This window comes from Bombus terrestris, chromosome 2, assembly GCF_910591885.1.
Source record: "Bombus terrestris chromosome 2, iyBomTerr1.2, whole genome shotgun sequence".
Classification (NCBI taxonomy): domain Eukaryota; kingdom Metazoa; phylum Arthropoda; class Insecta; order Hymenoptera; family Apidae; genus Bombus; species Bombus terrestris.
Genome location: NC_063270.1, coordinates 13,480,000 through 13,506,495, shown reverse-complemented (window position 1 = coordinate 13,506,495; position 26,496 = coordinate 13,480,000). Strand labels below are relative to the sequence as shown.

The following is a 26,496-nucleotide window of genomic DNA, read 5'->3' as shown; positions in this document are numbered from 1 at the left end:
TATCTTTCTCATGATCAAATATTACAAAAAATACTTTCTGAAGATATCGTTTTAAAGTCGATGGCAATTGAGATTTTAAATTGCACGTAAGTCGATATAATCTTTAGTAATAAATAGCTTTATCCTTCTAGAAAATCTTGTTAGGAAAATCAGTTTTTTTATATAATCTCCTTGAAAAGAATGAGAGGTAACAATGGGGATAGATTAGAATTACTTCTTTGGAATACAAATGAATACGAACATTTTTATTTCCTCGCGTTTCTGAGAATCAATGTTTTCCTTAATTTATCGTAGTTATTTAAATAAGAACATTGTATCGAGAATAACAATACATTTTCTTGAAATCTATGACAGTGACTACACTATGTGTACAAACTGTTACACATAACACGGTAAAATTAAAAAAAAAAAAAATTGTTTGAAAATCAATAAACAATAGATACATCGGAAATCTCTATTTTTCACATTCCTAAAAAATACATCGTGATAATGCTCTAACAATAAGATAAATGCAATAGAAGTATCATTTGTATCGTTCCAAACAGAGGAAAAAAAGAACGAAAATAAAGATATTAAATACAGTAAGCTCGTGGAAATTCGCTGCTAATCAGACGGTGCATAACGCATTTTATAATGCTGATTATAGCACACAAATCGTGGAAAGGATTCACACGTTTTACAACCGGCAATAAAAATGCTATAAAGCTTGTTTACATTGGAGTATTTTAATGAGCGAAAAGTGCCAAATATCAGCGAGTAGGTTATTGTTTTTTTCACGGTGACGATATCGGAACAGTTAATTCATTATCTGATGAACGCGGGCTAATTCAGTTTCATTGCATTTTTAAATACTTTAACGTAATCAAAATCGAAAATATAATCATTTGATCTCGAAATTATATATTTACTTAGCTGCGCGTATTTCGATTTAAATTATAATTGTTTGATCTTTGTATAACGAATAGACAAGCGCGACACGGCAGTTAGACTTGCTTACCTCTTCGATCTTACCCCTTCAATAGAAAGTAAAATCAACTGTACTATAATTATATTTTGAAACGTAAATATGAACACACATACTCGACCTATACTTTGTGTTAACGTTTCTAATGACTGTCCTCGTCAAATTAGTCTTCAACCGACTCGCGTATCACATCGGATATGACCTAGCGAAAGACGTTCGTAAGTCGCGTTGCTAGACGTTTCAACGTCAAAAAGTGTCAATACACGTATTTACAGTGATTTCTAGGAAACAGGAGTCGATTATCAACCGCGCACCGCGTGAAATTAAAATCGCTGCATCATGTGCATCTACGATTCTCTAAATTGAAGGAGTAATAAACTCTACACGAACCGAGATATACTCCTCACTATCTGATGAAATCACTCTGAAACCGGAGGGATAAGGTGAGGAAAATAATAATATTACCCAGACAGTTGTCTCGAATCGGCGATGTAGTAGTGGAATCGATGTTAATTCAGATGAAACGTCTTTAGATGATAACAAGTTCGCGAGAGAAATTAACGGAGTCGTTGAAAAACCTTTATCATGAATTTTTCGATTTAATCTATGTAATTAACTAAGCAATTTAAATTTCATTCTCTTTTCACGACATTGCATTCGTTCGAAGCCGATTCTAATAGTCAGATTTTCTACAATAAAAATTGTAAATTATGCAGAGAAGACTAATTGCTTTAAAATAATTACGTTTGTTAATGGTTTTTAAAGAAATTTGCATAATGCTATACTATTATCATGTATTTGCTGACATCAGCTATCAGATCTTAAAGCTACACGACAACGCGTGTCGCGTGTTAGGTATTTCCCCGTTCATTCGCGAATCGCATTGGATATGACGTCATTGAAAAGAACGAAGGTAATCCCATTCGGTTCGCGTAACCGCACGCACGGAATACCAATTATTGAGAAATTCCTTCGAAAATGATCATGGTGCGAAGTCAACGGATTTACATCCGTACAATTACATTTGCATCCCATAGGATACTGTAAAATGGAGACGAATACATCTTCTCAGCCGCCATAATATTTAATCGACTGTATGTGTTGCGAATTCTCAACTAGGTGATGATCAGTCAGGTTGCAACTGATCGATTGATATCGCGAACTATGCACGCTTTTAACGCTCAAGGTGGAGATAGATTAAAGATGCCGAGTAATGTTACGTGTAATTGATTTATTTATTTCGAGGAATTAAGAATTAATTAAGAAATAATTAAGAATTATTTAAGAATTAAGAATAAAGAATCATTTTTCTTCTTACTATGGATTTTATGGGGCAGTAATCTATTTCCTTCAATCTTACTATGGATTTTATGGGGCAGTAATCTATTTCCTTGCAATCTTGTAATCACGCCCTGTTGAGCGTAGATCCTCTAGAAATTAAACCCTCAAAAGGTTCCGCGTCACTAACTTTAAAACTAAGAAAGGAACTAAGACATATTGGTTTTTCCAGGAAATTCGGGCTTTCCAAAAATATTCGGACTTCTTAAGAAAGGCAGGTATTCTATCCGAATCATAAACGGATATTTGTATCGATTTAAATGTGCCATAGATTTAATTTCACAGTTTACATTGACAATTTATATTTACAATTTGAACAATTTATATTGATGATTTACATTATAGTCACTATTTAAATACATCGACAATTTATGGTTAATATTTTTATTGACAGTGTACAATGGCAACCTAAGTATAATGACCACTCCAAATCCCTAACGGTATTTTCTTTTCTATATTAGTATTTAATCTGTACTTTACAATTTGCCCAACTGGGCATTTCCTTAACATTATTTTTTTTAATAATTTTATAATTTTATAATTAATGATTTTATAATTAGTCCAACTGGACATTCGGTAAATTTTTCTAGTTTAATTTATATGTAACATGTGGATGACTACCCTCAGCGGAATACCAGCTTCGAGTCTGACTATTTTATTTCTTTAGAGAAGTCACTGAGAGTTCTCTTTTTAGTCTTTTTCCAGGAGAATTTTGCTCGCTTCAGCAGCCAAATAATTTGGATCTATTGCCGTTCTTTCTTTGTATTTTTCAGCGTACCTGTCGATTTCTTCTTTGAGCGTTGGTATTCGAACAGTATGATATTCAACGTTCGGACCGTTTCATACATATCTTACGATATTCGTACCCGTTTATCCTTCCGTTAAAAAAAAAAGAGAAAAAAAATAGATTTAAAAAAATAGAAACAATAGAACATTATACCTCCTTTTTTCCAATATTGAATCACTCGCCTCGAGCAATTTCGCATATTAAATCGCTTTAGACAAGAAACAATTAAAAAGAGAATTACGATAGAGATCTTTACTGATGATCGAAGAACAGACGCAACAAATGAAAGCACGCGAATGCAATAATTTAGATAAATCGCTCTTTTATCTCGATCACGTACGAATGCAAATAAAATTGTTAACAACCTCGATCTTACAAGGACCAGTAGCTCGGAAGCGATTAAAAAATACGATTACGCTTCTTATGATTATTTTTGCCTTCTAACATGAACACTACATTTAATTAAATTCAAGGCTTTTCTCGAATCTATATAATTTGTTACGTGTACGATCATATTATATATATGCGGATAAATTGCATTAGAAACGCGAGAGGAGACACTATTCCAGATTGAGAATCATAAATGAAACAAGAATTTCTTGCAAGTAATATAGCAAATCGATGAATGATCTACGGTCTAGGATCTATTTACAATAAGCTCCCCCCACCACCGTCGGTCGAGATGGCGCACGTGGTATGCCCGGACAACAGTACATCGCAGCCATGCATTTGAGCAGTCGAAGTGCCAACAAGTGAAGTAAAGCTTCTTTTATCAGTCAGTGACGATCACTTGAGCGAAACAGTTGAGTTCTGGTGTCGGTGGTGCGTTTACCGTGCGAAACCCATTCCGTCATTTTGTTTTTCACCGGGATCTCTACCTCTGTACACCTTTCTCTGTACGATTCTCAGAGCGGTGGATCGAACATCGATCACAGTGTCCCATTGTACGACGAAGCCAACTTTTTATTTCGGCTCACGTAGCACGGATTGAGAAGAGTTTCGTATAAAATCACACGCGAGTTCAACAACGAGATCGAGCAGTGAATAATCAGAAGTGGCAAGGTTAATCGAGTATCAAAGAACAATAAACACTTTTCAAGGAAACGTGGACACGCTGGCGCAAATTCCTCAATACATCGTTACTATGTAAGTATTAAATCAAGATAAGAGTTTATTCGTTCTTTTCCTTTTTTTCTTGTTTGTTTCATTTTTTCAAGCCTCAATACATATTCTATATCTTTCTCCTATCTTTCTGTTAGCAATATCGTTTAGTTTCCATGATAGCGAATAATCAGCACGACAGCACAACATTACACGTGTCGAACATAAAGAAAAAAAAAACCGGTAATTTAGCATGAACTGATAGTGACATAAACCACAGTGTTTTAAATTATAACTTAAAAATTGTGTATTGTGCCAAGTATCAACGTGCATCTTTAAAGATAAATTATCGTTTCTAAAAATAAGATGTGGACATTTTTATCGAAATATCGATAGTATCATGTATACGGCATAGTAATTACATGTAATTGGTATAAAATATGCTCCTATAAACATAAGTCTGTCGTTAATTTTCATTACCTCTAGTAATACGTGTTTGCAAGCTTTCACAAAAAAGGGTGCCCTCTACATAGATTCTAGTGAAATACTGTAAACGGCTGTTTTCAGCATTTTTGCACGCATGTAATTTAAATCCGACGACACGTGGACTTAGATTAATAGTAATACAAGAACTAAGTTCCTCGTGTCGTTAATGATACTATGCTGATCTCGTATATTAAGTTTCATATGCTATCAAAACGTCTAGACTAAGAGCAACGACTTAAGAGAGTAGCAAGACGTAACTATCAGTTCATGAATATCTTCGTATATTATCAGTTAACGAACAACTCTTTGATCAATATCGGTCATATAGTATCTTAATGCTTAATGAAATTTACGATTAACGGATAGATCGATAAGCTTTAATGCGTCAATTCTATAATACGATGTAACATTAATTAATTTCTTTGGTTATCTGTTTTTAAAACGAATTCGACATTCTATTCGTGTGAATAATAATACATATTTATTTTTAAACTTTAAAGATCAAAACTGACTGAAATAGGCAGATCTGACGTGAAAGTATCTCAAGTTGATCCTGCACTTTTCCGATTTTGTAGAAAATACTACAAAATTGTTCGCCAACACCGAACTCGGTATGTGTCAAAATAAATTCGATGTGACTCCTTTGAGCGTTTTTTTTTTTTTTTTTTTTTTTTTTTTTATCGAATTATCAAATATATTCCAGATATGGTCGCTTTTCCGGAATCGCCAACTGAACCGGCACTGTCAAACATGACTATTATAAACTTAAACGATTGCACGGATTGTAATGAGCATCTAGTAAACAAAGCTAATGACAGGGGAGTTAAAGATCACGTGCTCACTATAGAGGGAGACAACGTATCAAACGGGAAGGATAATTATGCGTTAGATATCGATAATATAGAAAAAGATATCGACAACAAACTAAACGCATCGGCCGACATTAAAGCAGAACCTGATGTCGTGAAGAAAGTGGCAGGTAAGAATTTATATACTTACTGTGATACTTACAGTATTGACGTAAAGAAAATGCAGAAAGAAAATCGATGACGATTTAATAGTTATATCTGTTATTGTACGTTCGAATGCTTAAAATATTACGTAATATTTCAAAACGTCAAAAAGGCACGAGCCGTACAACTTTTATAGACATTTGTACCTTCTAATGAGAAATTGACGCGCTGTACGATAGAACGCATCACGAATGTTGTTGCCGGCGATGATAACGCAAAAGTTCATTTGTTTCGCGTACGATTTCATTGAACAAGCGGCAAAACGGACACGTCGGAGAATCGAGCGAACATAAAGATTGAAACATAACTTTGCGCGGACACATTCTTTAGATCGATATTAATGAAAATCCGTTATGTTAATTATCCGCAATCGTATTGATAAAACAGTCGCTTAGTCGATCAAAGTATTCACCGTATCGTATTGCCTACGAGAGTACAATGCAATAAAGGATATGTTGTATCGGTGTTGTAAAATGATTTATAAGTAACGGCAATCGTTCTACCGTGATAACCTTATTCGTTATTTCTTGTCTGCTCGCACGAAATAAAAAGATGAGTTTCGTGAGAGCGTCGAAGTAGTAACGACGCATTTCGCGATTTACGTACCATTGACGACATCGTGAATTTATATCAATAAACTTTTAAGAATTCGTAACAAATGTCAAATATTGGAACTGTGTTGTGACTAAAGCTATACATATGCATCATTCAGTAATTCACGATAACATTCTAACGAATGATTAAATGTCTTTTAAATGTCGTACGGTTCAGATGTGAGATGTATTGATTTCTCGATAGCGGGTCTGAAAAATCCTAACGGCCAAAAGAACAAAACGGACATGTCACTGCCCAATCTCGGTAGTGGAACAATTTCAAGTGGAAGTTCCGTAGTGACCATCTCTTCCGTCGCAAATTCAGATCCTGTACCTGACCTCCGTAATGACACGGGCGGCTTTGATAACAGACCATACAGGAACGAGAAATGGTATCAGACCACCTTCCAAGTCGCCGTTCCATTCTTCATCGCTGGGATAGGTACGATCGGCGCGGGCCTGGTGCTTAACCAAGTCAAGGTACGTTTCCTCTAACATTAATAAATGCTAAAAGCAGGTCGTCGTCTCAATTTCGATTATCTCGTATAGATAACGAATCTAAGTTTGATCGTAGTAATCGTAGTAATGGAATAAATCACGTATTTTTCCGAACGCCAGTTTTTCTTATCGATCATACACTTTAGTCTTATTATCTGAAGATAATGTTACAATACATCGTAGCACTCTTTTTTTATTTATCACACCTTTGCATTTTATCTGTTGTACATATGAAATACGATGGCCCAAGAGCAACAGGGTCGTAATCTCAAGAATCTTTTACATAAATACCTTCCTCTGATCCCACCTTTCTCCAGCTCGTCTTAACCCCTCTACTCTCTAGTAATCTCAACCCAAGCCCTTCGGTACAAACATCCGCGATGTAAGATTTTATCGGCATTTACTAATGTAGAAATTCTTGAAACGTAATTTACATTCTTGGTTGCGTTCCATTTGTAAGAATATCCCGAGGAACGTAATCCTCTAATTAAATGCCGTTTCTGTTTTAGGACTGGCCAGTATTCTACGCCATTTCTCAATTATTCATTCTAATCCCTTCGCTGTTGGGCCTGAAAGGCAATCTCGATATGTGCTTAGCTTCACGGATATCCACGCAAGCCAATTTGGGTAACATGCACGAGTTTCGAGAAATCGTAAAAATAATTATTGGTAATATCGCATTGGTACAGATACAGGCGACCGTCGCGGCTGTTTTGGTATCGATCTTCGCGATCACAGTCAACGCTATAATGGAAGGCAGCGAGTACACTTTCAAATGGAACAATTGCCTATTATTAGCCACAGCTAGCGTCTGCACTGCCACGAGCACTTGCTTTATTCTAGGTAAAATTATTATAATTGATCGTAGATCAAATTCCTATTTATATTGTATATATTTCAAGTTTGCAAACGTAATTTGTCGATTCATTACATTACGTTACTATGCTATACCGTAAAAAAAGCAAGTTAACATATTACTTAACGTATTACTTCACTGTTTCGATGTTTTTGCATTAATGTTTCTTTTCTTACAGATTTTGTAATGATCGCCGTTATCATGATTTCATATCGATGCAAAATGAACCCCGACAATTTAGCTACGCCTTTGGCTGCCTCCTTTGGAGACGTCATATCAATTAGCGTTCTATCAATGATAGCATCAGGATTGTACAACAGAATGACGCCAGAACCATGGATCTTATACGTTATACTTGGCTGTTACTTTTTAATTTTACCGTTTTGGATCTATGTGGTTCTTAAGAATAATTACACTAAACATGTTTTAACATCTGGATGGCTTCCTGTTTTATCGGCCTTGTTTATCAGTGGGTTCGTATCACTTTCAATCGTCGTTAATAAATTTCGACTAATTCTTAAGAATAAATCACGCGATACATCGTTACACGATTCTGTCGTTCTACTGTTTCAATTTTATATTCTAATTTAGATTTGGCGGTTTGGTTCTTGATCAAGTTGTTGACTCGTTCGATGGATTCGTGATCTTTCAACCAATCATAAACGGAATTGGTGGTAATTTAGTCTCTGTGCAAGCATCTCGAATCTCAACTACATTGCACCAGACAACGATTATGGGAATTTTACCGCCACACTCGAAAATTTTCATCAGTCCATGGAAAGCGCTTTTCAGAGGCTGTAAGTGATGCAACAATAACTAATATTACGCTATTACATGATTTTTCGCAGCTCGACGATTACATAATAGTGTTCACTTTCTTGTTCTTTAGCGCTGTACGCGAAAACAGCCAGAATACTCATTTGCATGGCGATTTTCGGTGAAATAATTTTCATTTTTGCCGCCGATTATATCTCAAAGGGAACATCCACGGTACATATATACTTTGTGGTTTCTTACATCGTCATGGCCATTCTTCAAGTGAGTATATAATGCACGTTGATTCGAGTGTACTAATGAAAAAGTGAAAGGTTTGTATCACGGGAGAAAAAATTCACGATTTTTGTTTTACAGGTTATGCTGTTGCTCTACGTGGCGCATATCATTATTCACGCTATGTGGCAATACAAAATCGACCCGGACAATTCCGCCATTCCATATTTAACGGCATTAGGCGATCTCTCGGGAACAGTATTCTTAGCAATAACATTTTGGTTCCTCATAAGTATACATCAAGAGTACGGAAAATAAAAGACTGATTAAAGTAACGAGATTGACAAGCAATTTTTATTGCGTGTCAATTTTTTTTGGGAGATGTCATATAATTTGAACGGCGTAAAATCACGTCGATGTAATGGTGTACAAATGAACGAGACAGTAGGAGACGAAGATTAATTAAGAGAGTGAGTGTTTCGTGAAAACGGGTACAACAATACGTTATTACGGGACGATCTGATTGATCTGAAACGGATAAAACAGCAGGATTGTTTCCCTCCATTAAAGGACGTTCTTAATGGTACGTTACACGCGTTAATTAGTTATTACACACTGAACATAATAGATTAAAGAAATACGTCACTATTCTTGAAACAGGTAAACGAATAGGAAAAAAAAAAAGTATAATGACACTGATTCTAATATAACTGGGTCGAGCAAAGTGATCTATTATCGTGTAATTTATTATGATTTAGTGATCGCATAGTCTCAATTAGACGAAATAAACAAAAAAATAAAACGCTGCCTGTTATACGTATCGACTGACGATTACTTACAGTCACTAAATATATGTATATATAACTTTTTTTTGTAAGTTTTTAAGTATATTTAATCGTATGAGGCAGCAGAATTTAAAGTATTTTAGATATATGTGCATTGTACTTTTAATATAGTCGTAATAAATATGTATAAGCAGAAGACCTAGTCAGTATTTTAACGCTGATCGATAATTGTATTGCGTAGGAAGATTATATATTAGGTTGTCTTAAAAATTTCTTTCCTTTTAGAAAGAAATAATAGATGCATAATATTTTTTTGTTTTATTGAATCTGGATTTTGTTTCAATAGAACAAAATGGATCATACATAATTAGTATTTAGTATATATAGATAGTATCATTTAGTATCATTAGATATTAGTATCTAGTATTTCCTTATAAAACAAAAGAAACTTGGGACAACTTAATACTAACATAGAATTTTATTTATACAATTGCGCATATCTTTTTAAAATAGAAATTATATTTGCAATCTGCAGAGATCTAAAATAGGTAATGCTTTCTAATTATAGACTTATTAGTTCAAAATATTTTATCGATAGCAAAAATTTGAATAATCTTTTTAGTAGAACTAGAAAGTCCTGTGTATATATTATACACCATTGGATATGTTTAATGTTGTATAGGTTGCAACAACGTTTTGATATTTTAAATCAGAAAATAATAAAGTAAATGATCGATATAAAATAATATTCGATAGTATCAAATGTATATTTAGTAAATGTATTATAGTATCAAATGTATATAATATATATTTTAATGTATTTTATAAAAACTTGCTATGATACTCTTGTAAAGATACATAATTGATATCTTAAAATGAATTACACCATATGATCTAAGCAAACTGGACATTCGTAAAATGAATAATGTAGAATAAATTAATGCTTTTGGTTCCTTAAATAGTATTAGGTCATCCCATAAGTTCGTTCCGTTTTTCGAGCGGTTATATATGTTAAGATTGTTTACATACCTTTCAGTTTCATGAAAAAATGTAATCCCCCTCTCGTTGTACAACTTCTTCCCATTTTTCAAGTGCATTGGTCCCTTATCGCCGTATGTTTATAAATCGACACATGAAATGTATATACAAAAGTCGGCACGAACTTATGGGATGATCTAATATTATTATTAAATGATAATGAACTACTACTAGCAATCTGTGATTTAGAATGATATCTGTAAAGAAAATGTACATACAATTGCACCCTTGAAATAAAACTTTGTATTTCTAAAATAATCGTTTTTATTTTAATGACCAATATTTTAGTTGAATTTAATGTAACTGATACGAATACTTTGTGTTATCTTATGTTTCACAAAATTTCCATAAAATTGATATACAAAAACCATTCTCTGTACTTTCTTAAATACTAATAAAGCTATGTTAATGATATACTAATAAAGTGAAATATAATATATCTATACAGAAATCTAATCTATTCAGACTATGTAAAATTCACGCATATTTTGCAGTTATATTATCTTGTACTCCTCATTATTTACAATTCTATAAAGTTTTAAATAAATCATCGTACACCATTTAATATAAGAAGATAGAACTTTTGTAATATGTCATGTTCTATCTTATAAACATCCAAACAGAGTTTTGATTGAACAATAAATGGTACACAATATTAAGGTTATGTCTCTTTGGCACAAATTTCAATATGATTATTCAAAGTATGTCAACATATCGCATGATAATTACAATTACGTAACAATCATATAAACAAATAAATAAAGATAGCTTTATTACTGTGTTGATAGAGTTATTACTGCTACACTTATTATTGTTACATAGTGTACGTTATACCGCCATGATATCAAAACATGAAAATAGCGCGAATTTAGCAAATGAGAGGATGGAATATAATTTTGTTTTCAAATAATCCTAATTACTTATTTCTACGTATTAACTCAATATTATAAAAACTTAGATGCGACAAAACATTGATATATAAACATGAAATCTTAGAAAGTACTTTAATTATTTAAAACATAAAATCTGGACATTATACCTCTTTCAACGAAATTTTAAAAATCACTGACGAAAGCGTATAACTATTAACAGACTAAATCATTTCAAATTCGTGTAATTATATGTGTAATAGAGTATTAAAAACTTACGTATTTTTTAGATATGATCTCGAACTTCATAAACACCAGTGTATCATTCGATTACATATAATAAAAAGTCCAAGTAGTTGCAAATTTATAATTTCAGTTGAAAGAATCACATTGATACGTTCACAGAAATGTCTTATATGTAACAACAAAAGATCAAATTTCTTCTTTTTTTGACAATTTCGTAGTAGCAGTGACGCAACCGCGTATAACGCGCCGAAGGAACGCACTCTTGCGCATACAATGCAGCGCATACATCGGTCATCCTTGCGCGCGGCACCTTCAAAACGTATAAAGGATGGTTGCATCGCGTTCACCGAAATGAAAGTTCTACCGTATCCCCGTGCGAGTCCTTACGAACCTTCGCAACTGGGTTTCTGGTCAGGTGGGGTACGTAACAAGAAGGGGGATGCTGGAACCACGCGCGACATTCTCCCGAGACATTTAAACTGGAACAGTTCCTGGTCGTGTTTAGAAGACACTAGACAAATCGTTTCGGAATTACGTTTTCACGCGGGTGTTCACCAGTGTGTAAGCAACTCAACAAGCGGAACGAAACTGAACGTCAGTGGTCGATATTTTGCAAGTGTTATTCATAATGTCGATGGTGAGTGTTACAACGACTACCAATTTATTATTCAAATACTTCTTCGGTTTTTTATGCATATTTATAACATGACCCCGTGTAGAAATTTTATCACGAAATTCTACGAAACTTCATTACTGCAATTAAAAGTATAAATAAAATCGTGCCAGAGAGCGGTGTATGTACCAGTGATAGATGTTTTCATACAATAAAGCGAAGGTTCCGAGTTTCCATTGTTCATTGCTTCTACATTTAATTGGACATAACACTTGACTGGATTAATTGATGGAACACTGATGGTTAATTAAAGTAATTAATGCTTTTCTATAGCTGACATAACATCAATACACAATTAAAATTGTCTTTATTAATGTTAATCACTTTCTTTCGCGTGACTCGATCAATCATCGCAATTATCTAATGTGTAATACTTTACGTGTTTGTATGTAACAGGTACTTTCTAAAAGCAAATACTTGACGATAAACCATTCTTTCTATGTACACCACAGTTCTACAAAAACATTCGTTTCTATTTTCTCATTCTTTTCTCTCACGTTTTCTATTTCTTACAATGTATCTCTTTCTTTGGAGAGTAATTGGAAGCACATATATGTAGCGTTTCGCAATTAAGGATTTCTATAAAAAATATTACATCCAGTGCATACAAGTGTTTGTATCGGCGGTGAAAAATTTTCCATCGTAGCTATTGCATTTCGTTTCACTGCCTTACAATGGGCGCAGAATTAATAGGAGCCACTTCTACTTCGCGAGTGAAGGTGAGCGGGAAGGAAGGCGAAAGGGTGGTTTGACACGCATCGTCGAACACACGAATGTCTTTAACTGCTACTATCTTGGCGGAATAAGGCTCTTGTCAAGCACAAGTGCACTCGTTCTATGTGAAGGTAATGAAAATGTATGATCTAGTTTCAATCGCGATATAGTTACATATTACATCAGGATAGGAAAAATATACGTGTTTCTCGATTTTTCTTAATAAATCTTATTAACCGATAACATTCCATTAATAGAAAGTAAATATTACATACCAGCATGATTTTCAATTACTCGTTGACGATGCGCTTGCCAAAGCAATGGCACAATTCGTTGAACCGTTTCGCGAACCACCAAGCTCGATGAAAGCTATAGATATGCGAGTTAGCCAATGTCGTTGAATAACCGTTTCGTGAAAGAAGAAAATAGCCCTATAAATTGGTCTTTCTATAATAAGGTATAAAAAGCAGAAATGGAGCAGCGTTTCACTTAAAATATGAACACTATTTGGACGTTTACTTTCTACGAACGTTCGCATTCGAATGTACAACAGAGTGACGAAATCGTGAATAGATATCTATGTAATCCCTTGCAAGACGCGCTGTGTACGAGTCATGTATGAGCGAACCAATTCACAGTCATCTATTGCGTACATCTGCAAACACACACAGATAAGCACAAGCACGCGAATATAAAGAAACATATACACACATAAACATGTACAAATTATGATACGCGTCGAGGATGTTGCTTCTATGGTCGCTTTCAGATTCTCTTTTAAACTCGTTTGATGTATGAAGCATTCGTGTCGAAGGATAATTGTTTATTTCAGTGGACATTGGTTCGCATGATAGTCAGTCCCGCAACATTCGATCCGCGCGTCTAGTAGTTTACCTAACACTACTCGATGATATATATCACAATAACGATGATATACGACACATGACTGCAAACAAATCACTACCGTGGAGACTCTACTTACGTCCTTATCTTGTACATATCCGTAATAAGATATGTTCGAACATGTCAGCCACAGGCTGTGATTATCGTTTACAAGCACCAGATTATCTGGCTATATTAGGCAGCACTGTGACGAGGTATACAATTAATTTTCGTCAGAGAAACCAATGGAGAACCTGCAAGATCATAGTTCTGTCTATTTCACTCTCAGCAGGGCCCACCGATGGCGTCATCGTTTCGTAAATGCGGTTTAACATTTACATTTTGTTCTTTCGATCATCCGTGTTGGTAGAGCGTAGAAATATTAGCCACAAATACCTTGACCTACTTTTATATTACCATTATAGGAAGAACAAGTTTAGTAGTAAAAGTAAAATAGGGTCCTTCAAAAAATATATATATATATATATACACATATATACATATCACGATGTTTGCTACTCTACGGCAAAAAAACAAGGAATTAATTCCAAATACCTTTTAAATTCAGATTCTACCAAGAGAAGTTCGTGGTAAACGCATGAACATCCGAGAATTTTAATTACAGATGAAAGTGGTGGTCTTCTTAGTTGCTGTTGCAGCAACCAGAGCTTTGCCGCTCTCAAAAGTGCACGTGAAATTTATTTCTCCTCCGCACATTTATGAGCACGGTATTACGACAGACGGTTAGTTCATAAATGTAATTACATACTATATCGTTAAAAATCTTGCATTATCACAAAACAACATTAATTCCTATCTGTCAGGGGATCGGACGATAGATCAGACGTCTTACGTCTCTATTGGGAGAAGAAGCACGACAGGAAACCCTACAGAATTTGGTACGATATTCCGTTCTGATAAGTATAAGAGTATAATACGTAACCCAATAATTTAACGAAGTGAATATATTCGTTAATTAGGATCTAATATTAATTTATAATATGATATATACTATAATAAATTATGCATGTTCTCACAGGGCAACGATTACACAACAAAGGTAACGTTGCACCATATATAAAGCCGGAAAATGCAGAATCTCTGTGGCCGGTAGGCGTTTTCATTCCACCAGTGGATATCAATGATCTTGGTTACAGTTCGCGAGAATCAAGGCATATGACACCTGACTTTTCCAATGGGCTTGGTGAGCAATACATTTGACACGCAAGAATACACTAGAAGAATGCAAGGATATATTGATTTGCTTTTAAAAATAAAGTGAGAGACATTCGTTTTAGTTTTAATGATATTTCAGAATACCACGACCCGTATTTATTGACCGGTGAGGAAGCAATGCTCGCTGTAAAATATCTTTATAGCCAGGGCGAGTTATTTTACGATGATATTCCACATGAAAGAGCACTGCTGAAAAACCAGGAAGAAAGGAGGCGAAACGGCCTTCATGGGCACATATTGAGAAGTTTGAGGCCCACCTCGCCATTCTCTAGAAAAGCTTAACGTAGAGGAATTTATTAACAGTAATGTTATTTATTTATGAATTGACTAACGGACATCGCATGTTGGTAAAAGAAAATGATAAGGTCTTTTTAATATCAAGCAGAAAATGTATCCCATCTTTATTTAGTATAATTCGAAAAAACCAACTTCTTTGCTTCCTATTTTGAAATTCTTCAACATAAAAATAATTACATTTTGTCTTTTTACGCAGTCCGCACTCAACAGTCTCGCAATTGTAATGTACACAAATGATCGTGACCGCTATTAATTACAATAAAACATCGTACTAATCACCGTACAACGTCCTACAGAAATTTGTTATATAAAACATGTATACCTCGGTTTCTTATAATTATAATACATAAAATACGAAGTTATAAATAAAATTAGAGTATATTTTTACAGATTTCTCGCTCATTTAAGCTTAATAGCAAATCAATACTGGCTATATTTGCAAATTGATGATATCACGACATGTACAAATACAAGGAACATTTTATACAATAATATACATTCGATTCAATTCCAGCGTTCTCAAATGAACCATCGTAGTAAAACGGAGAGCGTTGTCAGAATCAAACCATTGGAGATGCTTGATTTCGTCGTTCCATTGCATAGATCCCCGAAGCAAAGGCACATATACACCTTTTTGTAATTCCACACGGTAAACGCACATCGTTCCTCACCGTCGTCAGGTCCACGTTGGAAACAAAGCCTTTGCGTGGCGGTACCATATTCTATACGATACAATATTCCTTATAAAACAATGTTCAATATGTATATCTAAATGTGTATCCATCGAATGTTTACCGTTATTTAAACCGTGTCGTTCAATTATTTTGCCGCACCAACCAGATGCGCAAGGAACAGTGTCGACACCTTTTTCCATTTCAATCGCCGTCGAGTTCATAGTGAAAGGATCCTTACAAGATCCTAGATCTCCTCTTGATCTACAATTCACACATCTTCGCAGAAGTCCTAAAATGGAGCACTTATAAATAACACTTTTACTTTTGTACACAATCCGCAAACGCTAACGAGATCGTTTCTTTGGAATCGTTTTAGAGAATCATGAATAGATACGTTTTAAATTAAGGAAAAAGAAGAAACACCACACTTCAAGGAAAAGATGAGCTATTTCGGTATGCGGTGAAAGTATGACATTGTCCACTATGTATGTACGTATAGATGCGATCTATGTTGTGCATGAAACTCACCGGTTGCGCCTTGAAACAGAACCAGGCAAAGAACCGCGGACAGTACGAAAACCTCTGTCCTTAACTTCATCCTATCGCGAATTTGTTTGCGAATACGTTTACTTTAATTGAATTTCTCACTCGTGAACTGACATAAGGAAACAAGAACAACCAAACTCAGCCATTTTGAAACTAAACTGTGACTACGAGAAACGGACACGTATCCCATGCAGTTGTCCCTTCCACTGCCTCCTTTCACTTGGTTACCTGTAAGGTCATCGTCTGTTAAGAAGCTCCCATAAGAGAAATCGTTCGAAGAATAATAACTCGGTCGGTAAACAGTTTGCACAATTCTTATCAACTATCTGTTATCAGTCATTTCGCGAATCATGAACCTTAATATATAAATGGTGTTTCTTCTTCTTCTTCTTCTTTTTCTTTTTTAATCGTATTTTTCTTTGGAACAGCTGTGTCGAATTTATCTCTTCGTCTATATGTATAAACCAGACCACTACAGTAACAAAACGAGCAAAGTAGAAATATGAAGCCTAGATATCCCAAATGACGTAGAAATTCTATAAAAAGTAGATGTTGTAATTAAACGTCCAATGTTTTACATAAGTATTATAACTGACTGAACAATTTAGTTTTAATTTTACCTTGGGTTACTAATCTTGCCTTAGGTATAACAATGACTTTTACTTGCATCATGTTAACGTTATCGATGTAGCACGTGTAGTTACCTTCTTCGTGAGTGGAAACATCTGATAGTATGTAGATAGAAAAATGCGAAACACCATAAAGTACGATGTGTAATTTATCTCTACTTGAAGTACCTATCAGATAAAGCGTTCCAAAGGCGTCTACTATCACGCGAGCTTCTGGATCCAATTTGCGAAAGGATCGTCGGACACCCCTTTCCAATGTAATCGAATCCTTCTTCCACGATACTTGCGTATCCATAGTTGATCTACGATGTTTGAATTTTGAATTTTGCTACAAACAGTACTTTGCCAATTTCGCTCAAACATTAAATTACTCGGGACAAACGATCGTAAGATAAGCTCCTTCTGCTAGTACGAATCGTTTGATATACTTGAATCTGCGACCTTTTACTCTTTTCACGCGGGGACATTTTTTGCATGTTTCCTTTAAAATAAATATCGGCAAATGACGTACCGCATTACTAACAGCAGGAAATTCTTCTTCGAGTAAAATTGCTCTTAAACCAGTGATATTAGAATAAATATTTGTTTATACTTGAAATTTATCTTTTCTAGATAAAAGACAAGTTTGCTTACTTGCAGGGTAATGAAGGAGATCTTCGAAAAAACTTAACTATGGATGAATCACTCTTGTTGGCAATAGTCTGTAATAATAATATGGTAAGTCATCGTCTCCAGCCTTATAATTCGTCCTTCTTACCGCATTTATTTGTCGTTTTAATTGACAATTTCCAACACTCGTCTTATATCCTCGATTACGTACACAATGTTCGCATGGACCCCACGGTGCCCATTCTGAAATGACTTGAAGCAGTATTCCAACCTCTCGAATTTGAGCCAACTCAGACATTTGCGAAACCTAATGCAAATTGCGCTCGATATACAAACACGAAGAGTGTGAATATTTGATAAATATTTAGCATTTAATATTGAGTAGAATAGTAGAATTAATGGTGATCTCACGGCAAATCGTGTGGTAACTGATGCCAAATATATTTCACGATATTTCTCCCAATCAGTTATGTTTCCTTGTTCCTTATACGAGACTCCATGTTCTTTGAAAATTGCTATCATCAAATAAGTTTGTCCAATTAATTATATCTAGATATTAATTCTATCTAGATAATTGGTAAATTCAGTGAGAATTGATTACGTTCGATTCTATAGTTGAATTTATTCTCTATCTCCTGTCCTTCCTCACCATGGCATAAGTAAATACCAGCGTCTGTTACTGCAATGTCTTTAATTACTAAAGAAAGATCTGGAGTAGTGTAAATCCTATTGAACGACGCGTTGTTGTCCATTCCTAATTGAATCTCTTTTTCAGGAGTCTCTCTATATCGATCTTGATGGTACCAAATTTTTGACTGCCTCTCTTCCTTGTCATTGCTATCTTGTAAAACGAATATAATAATAAAATCTTTCGTTTTTTTTTTTTTTTTTTGGTCAGTGAAATAGTATTTTATACCAAAATCGACATTCCATCACAACAATTGTATCGATCTCAGCGCTTATAAGTAAATATTCATCGTTCTCTTCTGACGTTACTAATCTTTCCTTATTCCTACAATATTTCGTAGGTGTCACAGATTGATCAATTGAAACAATATTATCCGTACTAACTGATGAAATTATTAATAACCAAAAAAAGTTTATTTGTATCATATTAAGTTAATATTAATGTTAAAATAAAACTGCTAAATTCAGAGTATACATTCTTTAAATAAATTAGATATCCTATAAATAATGTTATACAGGTATATATAGATATACATAATTTCGTTTGTCCGATTGATTTTACATAATATCGAATCTCTTAAATTTCATTAAACTCCTTTTCAATTTATCATACAACATGTTGCGCTTAATATAGTGTACATTTAAAAGATTCCGCAAGATTTATTTCAGTATTCGAAGGTGCTCGCTAACCAATCACGGCATTTGGAACGATGGAAAAGAACCACTAACGAAATTCACCGCGAAACGTACGAGCTCGATGAAAACACATACCCATGATGCATCATTGATAGCAACATGGCGGAGATGATTGAAAGTAAGTTAAAGTTAACTTATTCTTGATAAAATTAATATAGCAAGGATTAATTAAAAACAAAAAGTAGTTGTACAAGTCTAAGAAATGTTTCAAAATTTATATTATTAATGTACAAGATCTTTCTGTAACATGTTGATGATTTTAGAGTTAGTGTTTCAATTGCGCTCAGAATGATCTGGTTTAAAATTTCAAAAATGACCAATACACAATTCAAGCGGGACAATGAAGATTTTTACCGTTTAAGATTTCATTTACTAAACAATACTTCAGGGACAAATACTTGACAATATATTTTGTGGTTTTTGTAATATCGCTTATTCTATGACTTTAGTTCTAATACGATAACTATACATACTGTTTACCAAACTACGTACAAGTTTGGTTATGTCGATAGCTAAAAGCAGAATGATTTTCCCCGTTCTTACTAAACTCTCATTTTAAATAATTTTTATTAGCAGATTTAGAAAAAGACAAAGAAAAATATATTTTATATTTATAAATGAATAGTCTATTATGAATTATATGTAACATTAGTGATAGCTTTATGCATCAATTTTTTTTATAAGTTATGAATCTTCAAAGAGTTATATGTAAAATATTATGAAATATAATTTACAGACTCTTTGAAAATAACATACAATGTAAGTGCATTAAAAAATAGTTTTTATAATGATGACTGATTATATCTTTGCATATTTAAATAGTAATTATGAATGGACTTGACAGATTTGTTGCTTTTTAATTGTGAAAAGTAAATCTTGATCTAAAAGAAGCAAAACCAAAATCATTATTGCTGTATTTTATGCAAATATTCTTTTCTTATGTATAAATAATTATTTTATCTTAGGTGAATCTGCTGAAACGCTATTATCTATAAAGAATGGAGGATATCCATCAATTGATGAGATCAAAAGTGAAGTGATCGATGATGATACAATGGATATGGATGATCAACAAATTTCAAATAATTCAACAGATTCCCATATGGACACTGAGGAATCTGATCCAATTCCTGAACTTGGCCCTGCAGCTTTAGGTTTACAAAGAGTAGGTAGCCAACCTCCTCCAAAACCAAATCCTCCTAGCCAACCAGTTCAAGTTTTAAATCGAAGGGGAATGCCAGCAAGGATTAGAAAGAAAAACAAATTATTTTATGATGATATATTAGTTAACCATCCTCATCATAGGTAAATACTTAACATTGTGAGTATGTTTCTTAATATAATGTATATATTAATTAATATCACCTATTTTTTTAGAATTAAAAAGGATCCATCACATCCGGATACGAAACATTCTCCTAAAAAAGTATCTCGTCCATCTCCTGCAAAAAAACAAAATAGAATAACCAATGAGCCCAGAAAAAATAATATATTAAGTCAACCTGTATCATCTACAATGACTCCAATTAAACAAGAGAAAGAACCTGATAAACCAATGCCACCTTCATCTCCGGATCGTAAAATTGGACAAAAGATTGGTATGAGATTAAGAAATTTATTGAAATTACCAAAAGCACACAAATGGGTTTGTTACGAGTGGTTTTATAGTAACATTGATAAGTATGTATGAAAAAAATATATTCACATACATGTATAATTTAATGTAGTACAATTAAAATATTCTTTTATGCAGGACTCTTTTTGAAGGAGACAATGATTTTATGATCTGTTTAAAAGAATCGTTTCCACAATTAAAAACTCGGAAATTAACACGAGTTGAATGGTGCAAGATAAGAAGAATGATGGGTAAACCACGAAGGTGTTCACAGTCGTTTTTTGAGGAAGAAAGACGAGAACTAGAAAGAAAGAGACAAAAAATTCGAATGTTGCAACAAAGAAAAGCTGCTGATATTAATAGTTTCAAAGATTTACCACCAGAAATACCATTACAATTGGTAATAGGAACCAAAGTTACAGCAAGACTGAGAAAACCACAGGATGGTTTATTCACTGGAAGTATTGATGCTGTCGATACTAGTAATAACACTTACAGAATTACATTTGAACGCGCCGGACTTGGAACGCATAGTGTTCCAGATTATGAAGTACTGGTATGTATATATCTGTTTTGGAGCAAAAAAGCACATTGTAATCTTATGTTATTATGTATTTATTTGTTATTTACAGTCAAATGAACCACCGGAAACGATAAGTGTAGCCTCATTTGCACAGAAGTTCAGACCACGACATGTACAATATGTACCATCTCCACCATATGCCATGAAATTAATGTCACCGCGTTTAAACAGTGATCCTTTAATATCGAATGCTTCTGTATCTTTACCAAAGAAATCTCATATTGGTGGAACAATGAATGGTTATCCTTTAAAATTATTGGAATTTATGGTTAAAGTAAATAAAATATTAGCTGCTAAGAAGGTTAAAATAAAAAAATTAAAAGAGATGAACAGTGAGGCAGAAAAAAGACGTTCGTTTGGAGAACTGTTGCCACCAGATTTTGAAAGAAAATATGCAGGGTAAGCGATTATTATATTAATCTCATATGTTAATATTTGGTGAAAAATTATTTTCTTTCTTTATTCATATTTATAATTTTAGTATCGTAGTTGAATTGGAAAAAATGAATACGGCTTTGCAAGATTTTCTTAATGACGTTCAAGAACTTTGTCAAGAAATGGCTCCGGAACCTAGTGTTGCAGCTATGTTAGCTCCTTCTCATCTGCGTGAAAAATGTAGACAGGAAGCTGCAGATATGATTGCAAGACATAATAGTGTTAATGACAGGGAACCCGGAAAAATGTCTCAATTAGTAACAGATTTAACAGCTCTTATGCTTCAAGTAAAGGTAATTTGAAACATTATCCTTAATGTGAATACATACTGTTTTATTGTTATACAATCTTCTTTACGTTTTAGAGTTTATCTGATTCAGATCGTAATGCATATGAATTAAAAGTGCTACAAGGCACAATGGAACAAATACGTGCAAAATTAAGTCCACAAAATCAACAAGTTTTTCAAAATTGTGTTGAAATACACATGCAACATATACAATTAGGTTTGGGACAAAGAGGTGCTTTAACGCCATTTATGGCCCAAAGAGCTTAGCAAATATGAAAGTAATTTTCATTAATACTTACGAAAAAATGTACAATACTAAAATAGATAACAACTATAATATTACAATATTTTATATGAAAAAGTCCAATTTTATTTTATTATCTTTTTTGTATAGGGCATATCATCATTAAAGAGCACCTATCTTATTAGGATACAAATGAGTTTAGGATAATGCGCTGTGCTGTTAATTGCATTAAACATTTAAAAATGTTCACGTTTAAAAGATTTACTTGTCAACTTTGCGATTTTTACAATACAATTTTGCAATAATTAATTAAATATCTATGAATTATTAAATCAAAAATAAACTAATATGGCTATTGTAAATAAAGCGTGCATTTTGCAGTGGCAGCTTTCATTAACTTTATATAGAAATTTATAACATTACGTCATCACAGTAGGAATGAAACAAATTTTTTATTTTGTAAAAAAGAGTTTAATATTTTCTGCTTATAGATAATTCCAAAAATTAATATATAATTAATACATTAGTATTTTAAAAAATTATTTTCGATAACTGTACATTAGGTATATGCACAAATATGGCATGACCAATTGTAAATACACTATAAATGATATAAAATATGGATCTTTTACATTTGTTTTATTATACTAGCTACCAATTTTTTATTTATATCGAATGTTTTACTTTGAAAAATTGTGAAATGTTTAATATAATATGCAATAATTTATTTATAATATGTGAGTCTACCTAATGGTCCTATTTTTAAAATAGTTACCAATATATTGAATTAAGAACATCGATTATTAAAGTTTATCTGATTCCAAATATTATGTTGTCATAAATACAGTTATATGAATGTTGTACTTATTTTTCAAGCATATTATATTTTTAATAAAGTAAATGTAAATTTGATGCAATTACATATGCAATACTAATATAAATAATTCAAATATGGACATCCCTTAAACCTTTTTTTATTATCTGTAAATAGATTCTTGTTCCAAAATATCACAATCCTTTTATATCTTTTTTTATCTTCAACAAAAATAATTATTTCGTTAGATGATGAAACAGTCATTGCATTGAGTTATAAATGTGGAAACTATAAAATGTTTTATATTCAAGAATAAGCCAAGAAATGTAAGTTATGGACTTACCACTTTTAGGTTCTATTTACATGAATTTCTCATATGTAAATAATTTTACACTAGGAAATCTATATTAAGCATGTGGATAATATTCCACAGATACAATTCTGTATACATACATAACAAAAAATTACTTTAAATAAGTTATGGTATTTATATTTATAACATAGAATAATGCAAAGAAAAAATGAATTCGAATATGTATACATTTAGCTAATTACTCGTATTTGTTTTTGTTCTAAGTATTTGCAATAAAAGTAGCAAATAACGTATATGAACTTCAAATATTCTAAGTCTTATATTTATTTGCTTCATATACATATTATGTTACTTATATTACGTATGTTACTGATACCATAACGTACCTTTTGTACAATAAAAAATATGTATAATTTATACTAGTTCTATTTTACATTACATTCTATATCAAGTCAGGTAAAAGTATTACAATGAATAGGTGTAACGTAAAGATGTATTTTGGTTTTCAGAAATTCATCAATTAATAATATTTAACATGATTTTACTATATTTCTTTTTCAAGAATATGTCATATTATCTATAATTGCTATTTTCTTTTTATTTTTTATGTTTATTGAGTGTTTCCAATAATATATCGGCGTCTTCATCTGTTTTTACTCTTAATAATACTGGTACTGGAGGTGGTGTAGATTCAGGCATTGGTAAACACAATAACATTATTGTATTTTTGTTCATCCGTTTTGTTGGAATACTTTCAGTTAATAAAGTATTGAGCAATAAATTTCCCAAAGACGTTTCTGCACGTACTAATAATTGTGTTTTTTCATTTGGAGTTGGTTTTAAGAATAGTGTTCCTATACCTCGATCAGTAAAATTACCATCTTTTTTAACAAAAACTTTACACCTGTAAAAAATGTAATAATACATTGCATCACATTCAAGTTTTAATCTTAAATTAATACATGCCCTGCTTTCTGAAGAAAGCAGGTTGATAGAAAATGTTGAATGTACCTTTGTTCATATATGGCACCTTCTTCTGTTACTGGTTTAAAATCTGCTTTTGGTGGTTCTTCATTTTCATCATCTTTTCCTTCATCCTCAGGTTCTTGTGGCTGTACTACTTGAGCTCCAAATGTAAATGGTTTGGTACTGCAAAGTTATAATATTATTAAAATATTTTTATTATACTCAAAATTTTAAATAAATTACCTTCCAAAACTAAATCCAGTTGATGTATTACTCGTAGCAGAACTTTGACCAAAACAAAAGGTAGCTGTATTTGTTGTAGCAAAAGAACTACTCATAGTGGTATTAGTAACAATAGTAGTAGTAGGTTTTGAATCTGGTTTTGTTTCCTGCTCTTCTGATTTATCAGATGCAGTAGGTGGCTTACTCAAAAAAGGATTTTTTTCAGAACTTGTACTTCCAAATATGCTTTTGCTACCAGATTTTTGATCAATACTATCAAAAACAGATTTAGGCGAGTCTGAATTCTGATCTGTACTAAAAATAGGTTTACCAGTATTTACAGTATGTTCTGATTTCTTAAATATAGATTTAGAAACTGGATTAATATTGCCAAAAATTGATTTTTCAGGTTTCCATTCAGCAGATTTTAATGGTGACTTTGCATGTGTTCTTCCAAATGGAGAACTCTCAATTTTTTTGTCTGTATTTACAATTTCCTTGTTATCACTATACTGTGCTTGTGTTGATTTTTCAATCTCACTTCCATGTTTAGCTTCAATCTCCTTAAGATATCTTTTATAATCCTTAAAAATTGGAGTCAAGATACAAAATGGATTTGCATCAACATGAGTTTTAATCCATTGTGCCACACTTTCATTTAACCCTTTTAATTTAGCAAAATAATCAGTGGACTTTTTAGATATATTTTGTTCTTCCTGATCAGAAGTACTATTTTTAATAGTGAACATAGTTGATGAACTTTGTATTTCTGTATTTTCCCTCTTATTAGTTCCATTTTCATTAGTTTTTAGAGTTTCATTGTTTGAAGACTTGTTTACATTCGTAACTGTCTTAGAAGCCATATCATTAGCACTAATATTAGTATTATTATTAGCTAAAAAGCTAAAGGGTGAAGCACTAGTTGAAGTTTTTGTTTTAAAACCTGTAAACGTACCAAATACACTTCTGGTACCATCCTGAAAAATATTGTAAAAGAAATATATACACATATATATACACATATTGTAAGGTAAAAAATAAGGAAATGTCAAAATTATTTACTTCTGAATTTTGTAAACGTCTCTTAGCTTTTTTAACAACACGTTTTTCCAATACATCATCAGAAGCTTTTTTAAATGTTCCTGCTTCTTCAGGTTTTTCTTCATCATCCCAATTGTCGTGATTCAGGTCCGTAGACGCAGCCCTCTTACCAGCCATTTCTATAAACATATTTTACAAATATATTCAGCGCTGTCTTGCTCATATCCTTTTTTCTTATGTAAAATCAAATAACAAAATTAACCTTTTTAACTAATGATGTAAAAATTAATATACATTTAATAGATATTAAGATTATTTATTTTACAAATTGACAAAAAAGTTCTGTATATTATATGTTTGTACAACAAACAATTCTATAGGAGTTGGAAGTACAAAAAATTGAACGATTCATTAGTAATATTATATTATATTAAATAATCATAATACGATTAATTTTAAGGAAAATTACATGTTTATTTTTAAATATATGAAAGAAAATTTGCAATATAACCTCACAAACTGCCAAAATAGAAGATATCAACTTTTTAATATAACTGAAAAATAAACTAAATTATATCATAATATTTACCAAAATAAATGTAAGTCTATGAAAAGTTTAATTGAAATCAATTTACTATACTTGTATTGCAGTACGGACTTAACATACATAAGAAGTCGAACAAAGTTTAACACTAAACTAAACACAATTTTCAAGTTTGCGCATGCGCATTTTTTCAATCTCGATCATACTACATATATATACATAT

At 32.6% G+C, this 26,496-nt stretch overlaps 7 protein-coding genes across 22 annotated transcripts in view; 3 read left to right on the top strand and 4 right to left on the bottom strand.

Moving 5' to 3' along the window:
- The window catches only part of LOC100644003 (Down syndrome cell adhesion molecule-like protein Dscam2), a 173,307-nt gene extending 159,733 nt beyond the window's left edge, over positions 1–13,574 (bottom strand). For 9 of the 10 annotated variants that reach the window (XM_048414439.1, XM_048414431.1, XM_048414441.1 and 6 more), the window contains exon 1: positions 11,598–11,790. The gene's annotated coding sequence lies outside the window, so the exon portion shown is untranslated. Of the gene's footprint in view, positions 1–11,597; positions 11,791–13,226 lie in introns of those variants that run through there. The other variant, XM_048414430.1, reaches the window with a different exon arrangement.
- Positions 3,322–10,707, top strand: LOC100645703 (solute carrier family 41 member 1). 2 transcript variants are annotated; one of them, XM_012319724.3, is made up of 9 exons: positions 3,322–4,235; positions 5,177–5,287; positions 5,380–5,655; positions 6,608–6,762; positions 7,290–7,623; positions 7,815–8,109; positions 8,228–8,433; positions 8,526–8,674; positions 8,768–10,707. In XM_012319724.3, the coding sequence occupies exons 3-9, from the start codon at positions 5,382–5,384 to the stop codon at positions 8,942–8,944; spliced, it is 1,590 nt and encodes a 529-aa protein (XP_012175114.2). In that variant the 5' UTR covers positions 3,322–4,235; positions 5,177–5,287; positions 5,380–5,381; the 3' UTR covers positions 8,945–10,707. The 2 variants fall into 2 exon arrangements, with proteins under 2 accessions (XP_012175114.2, XP_003393830.2); XM_003393782.4 differs by having other exon boundaries at positions 3,323–4,235; positions 6,488–6,762.
- On the top strand, positions 12,067–15,655 carry LOC100645585. Of its 3 annotated transcripts, none has more exons than XM_003393781.4 (5): positions 12,067–12,201; positions 14,459–14,576; positions 14,658–14,732; positions 14,873–15,037; positions 15,149–15,655. In XM_003393781.4, the coding sequence occupies exons 1-5, from the start codon at positions 12,193–12,195 to the stop codon at positions 15,349–15,351; spliced, it is 570 nt and encodes a 189-aa protein (XP_003393829.2). In that variant the 5' UTR covers positions 12,067–12,192; the 3' UTR covers positions 15,352–15,655. The 3 variants fall into 3 exon arrangements, with proteins under 3 accessions (XP_003393829.2, XP_012175142.1, XP_012175147.1); XM_012319752.3 differs by lacking the exon at positions 12,067–12,201 and adding an exon at positions 12,950–13,082; XM_012319757.3 differs by lacking the exon at positions 12,067–12,201 and adding an exon at positions 13,927–14,048.
- LOC125387176 lies at positions 15,438–16,777 on the bottom strand. Its single transcript, XM_048414473.1, has 3 exons — positions 16,569–16,777; positions 16,162–16,329; positions 15,438–16,088 (listed from the first exon to the last, which is right to left on the bottom strand). Exons 1-3 carry the CDS (start codon positions 16,636–16,638, stop codon positions 15,886–15,888), a joined length of 441 nt encoding a protein of 146 aa, XP_048270430.1. The 5' UTR covers positions 16,639–16,777; the 3' UTR covers positions 15,438–15,885.
- A 166-nt stretch (positions 16,778–16,943) lies between these two features.
- LOC100645480 lies at positions 16,944–18,701 on the bottom strand. The gene is made up of 8 exons (XM_048414475.1): positions 18,426–18,701; positions 18,236–18,339; positions 17,973–18,131; positions 17,849–17,916; positions 17,587–17,769; positions 17,384–17,517; positions 17,207–17,311; positions 16,944–17,122 (listed from the first exon to the last, which is right to left on the bottom strand). The coding sequence occupies exons 1-8, from the start codon at positions 18,574–18,576 to the stop codon at positions 16,944–16,946; spliced, it is 1,083 nt and encodes a 360-aa protein (XP_048270432.1). The 5' UTR covers positions 18,577–18,701.
- Positions 18,702–19,183: 482 nt separating this feature from the next.
- On the top strand, positions 19,184–23,006 carry LOC100645363 (protein lin-9 homolog). Of its 3 annotated transcripts, XM_048414456.1 has the most exons (8): positions 19,184–19,325; positions 20,173–20,512; positions 20,585–20,887; positions 20,961–21,378; positions 21,455–21,804; positions 21,887–22,133; positions 22,205–22,407; positions 22,524–23,006. In XM_048414456.1, exons 1-7 carry the CDS (start codon positions 19,307–19,309, stop codon positions 22,394–22,396), a joined length of 1,869 nt encoding a protein of 622 aa, XP_048270413.1. In that variant the 5' UTR covers positions 19,184–19,306; the 3' UTR covers positions 22,397–22,407; positions 22,524–23,006. The 3 variants fall into 3 exon arrangements, with proteins under 3 accessions (XP_048270413.1, XP_003393827.4, XP_048270414.1); XM_003393779.4 differs by having other exon boundaries at positions 22,205–23,006; XM_048414457.1 differs by lacking the exon at positions 19,184–19,325 and adding an exon at positions 19,420–19,966 and having other exon boundaries at positions 22,205–23,006.
- A 789-nt stretch (positions 23,007–23,795) lies between these two features.
- LOC100645235 (nuclear pore complex protein Nup50) lies at positions 23,796–26,467 on the bottom strand. 2 transcript variants are annotated; one of them, XM_003393778.4, is made up of 5 exons: positions 26,319–26,467; positions 25,751–25,908; positions 24,710–25,665; positions 24,512–24,649; positions 23,796–24,404 (listed from the first exon to the last, which is right to left on the bottom strand). In XM_003393778.4, exons 2-5 carry the CDS (start codon positions 25,904–25,906, stop codon positions 24,098–24,100), a joined length of 1,557 nt encoding a protein of 518 aa, XP_003393826.1. In that variant the 5' UTR covers positions 25,907–25,908; positions 26,319–26,467; the 3' UTR covers positions 23,796–24,097. The 2 variants fall into 2 exon arrangements, with proteins under 2 accessions (XP_003393826.1, XP_012175066.1); XM_012319676.2 differs by lacking the exon at positions 26,319–26,467 and having other exon boundaries at positions 25,751–25,918.
- Between the last annotated feature and the right edge of the window lie 29 nt (positions 26,468–26,496).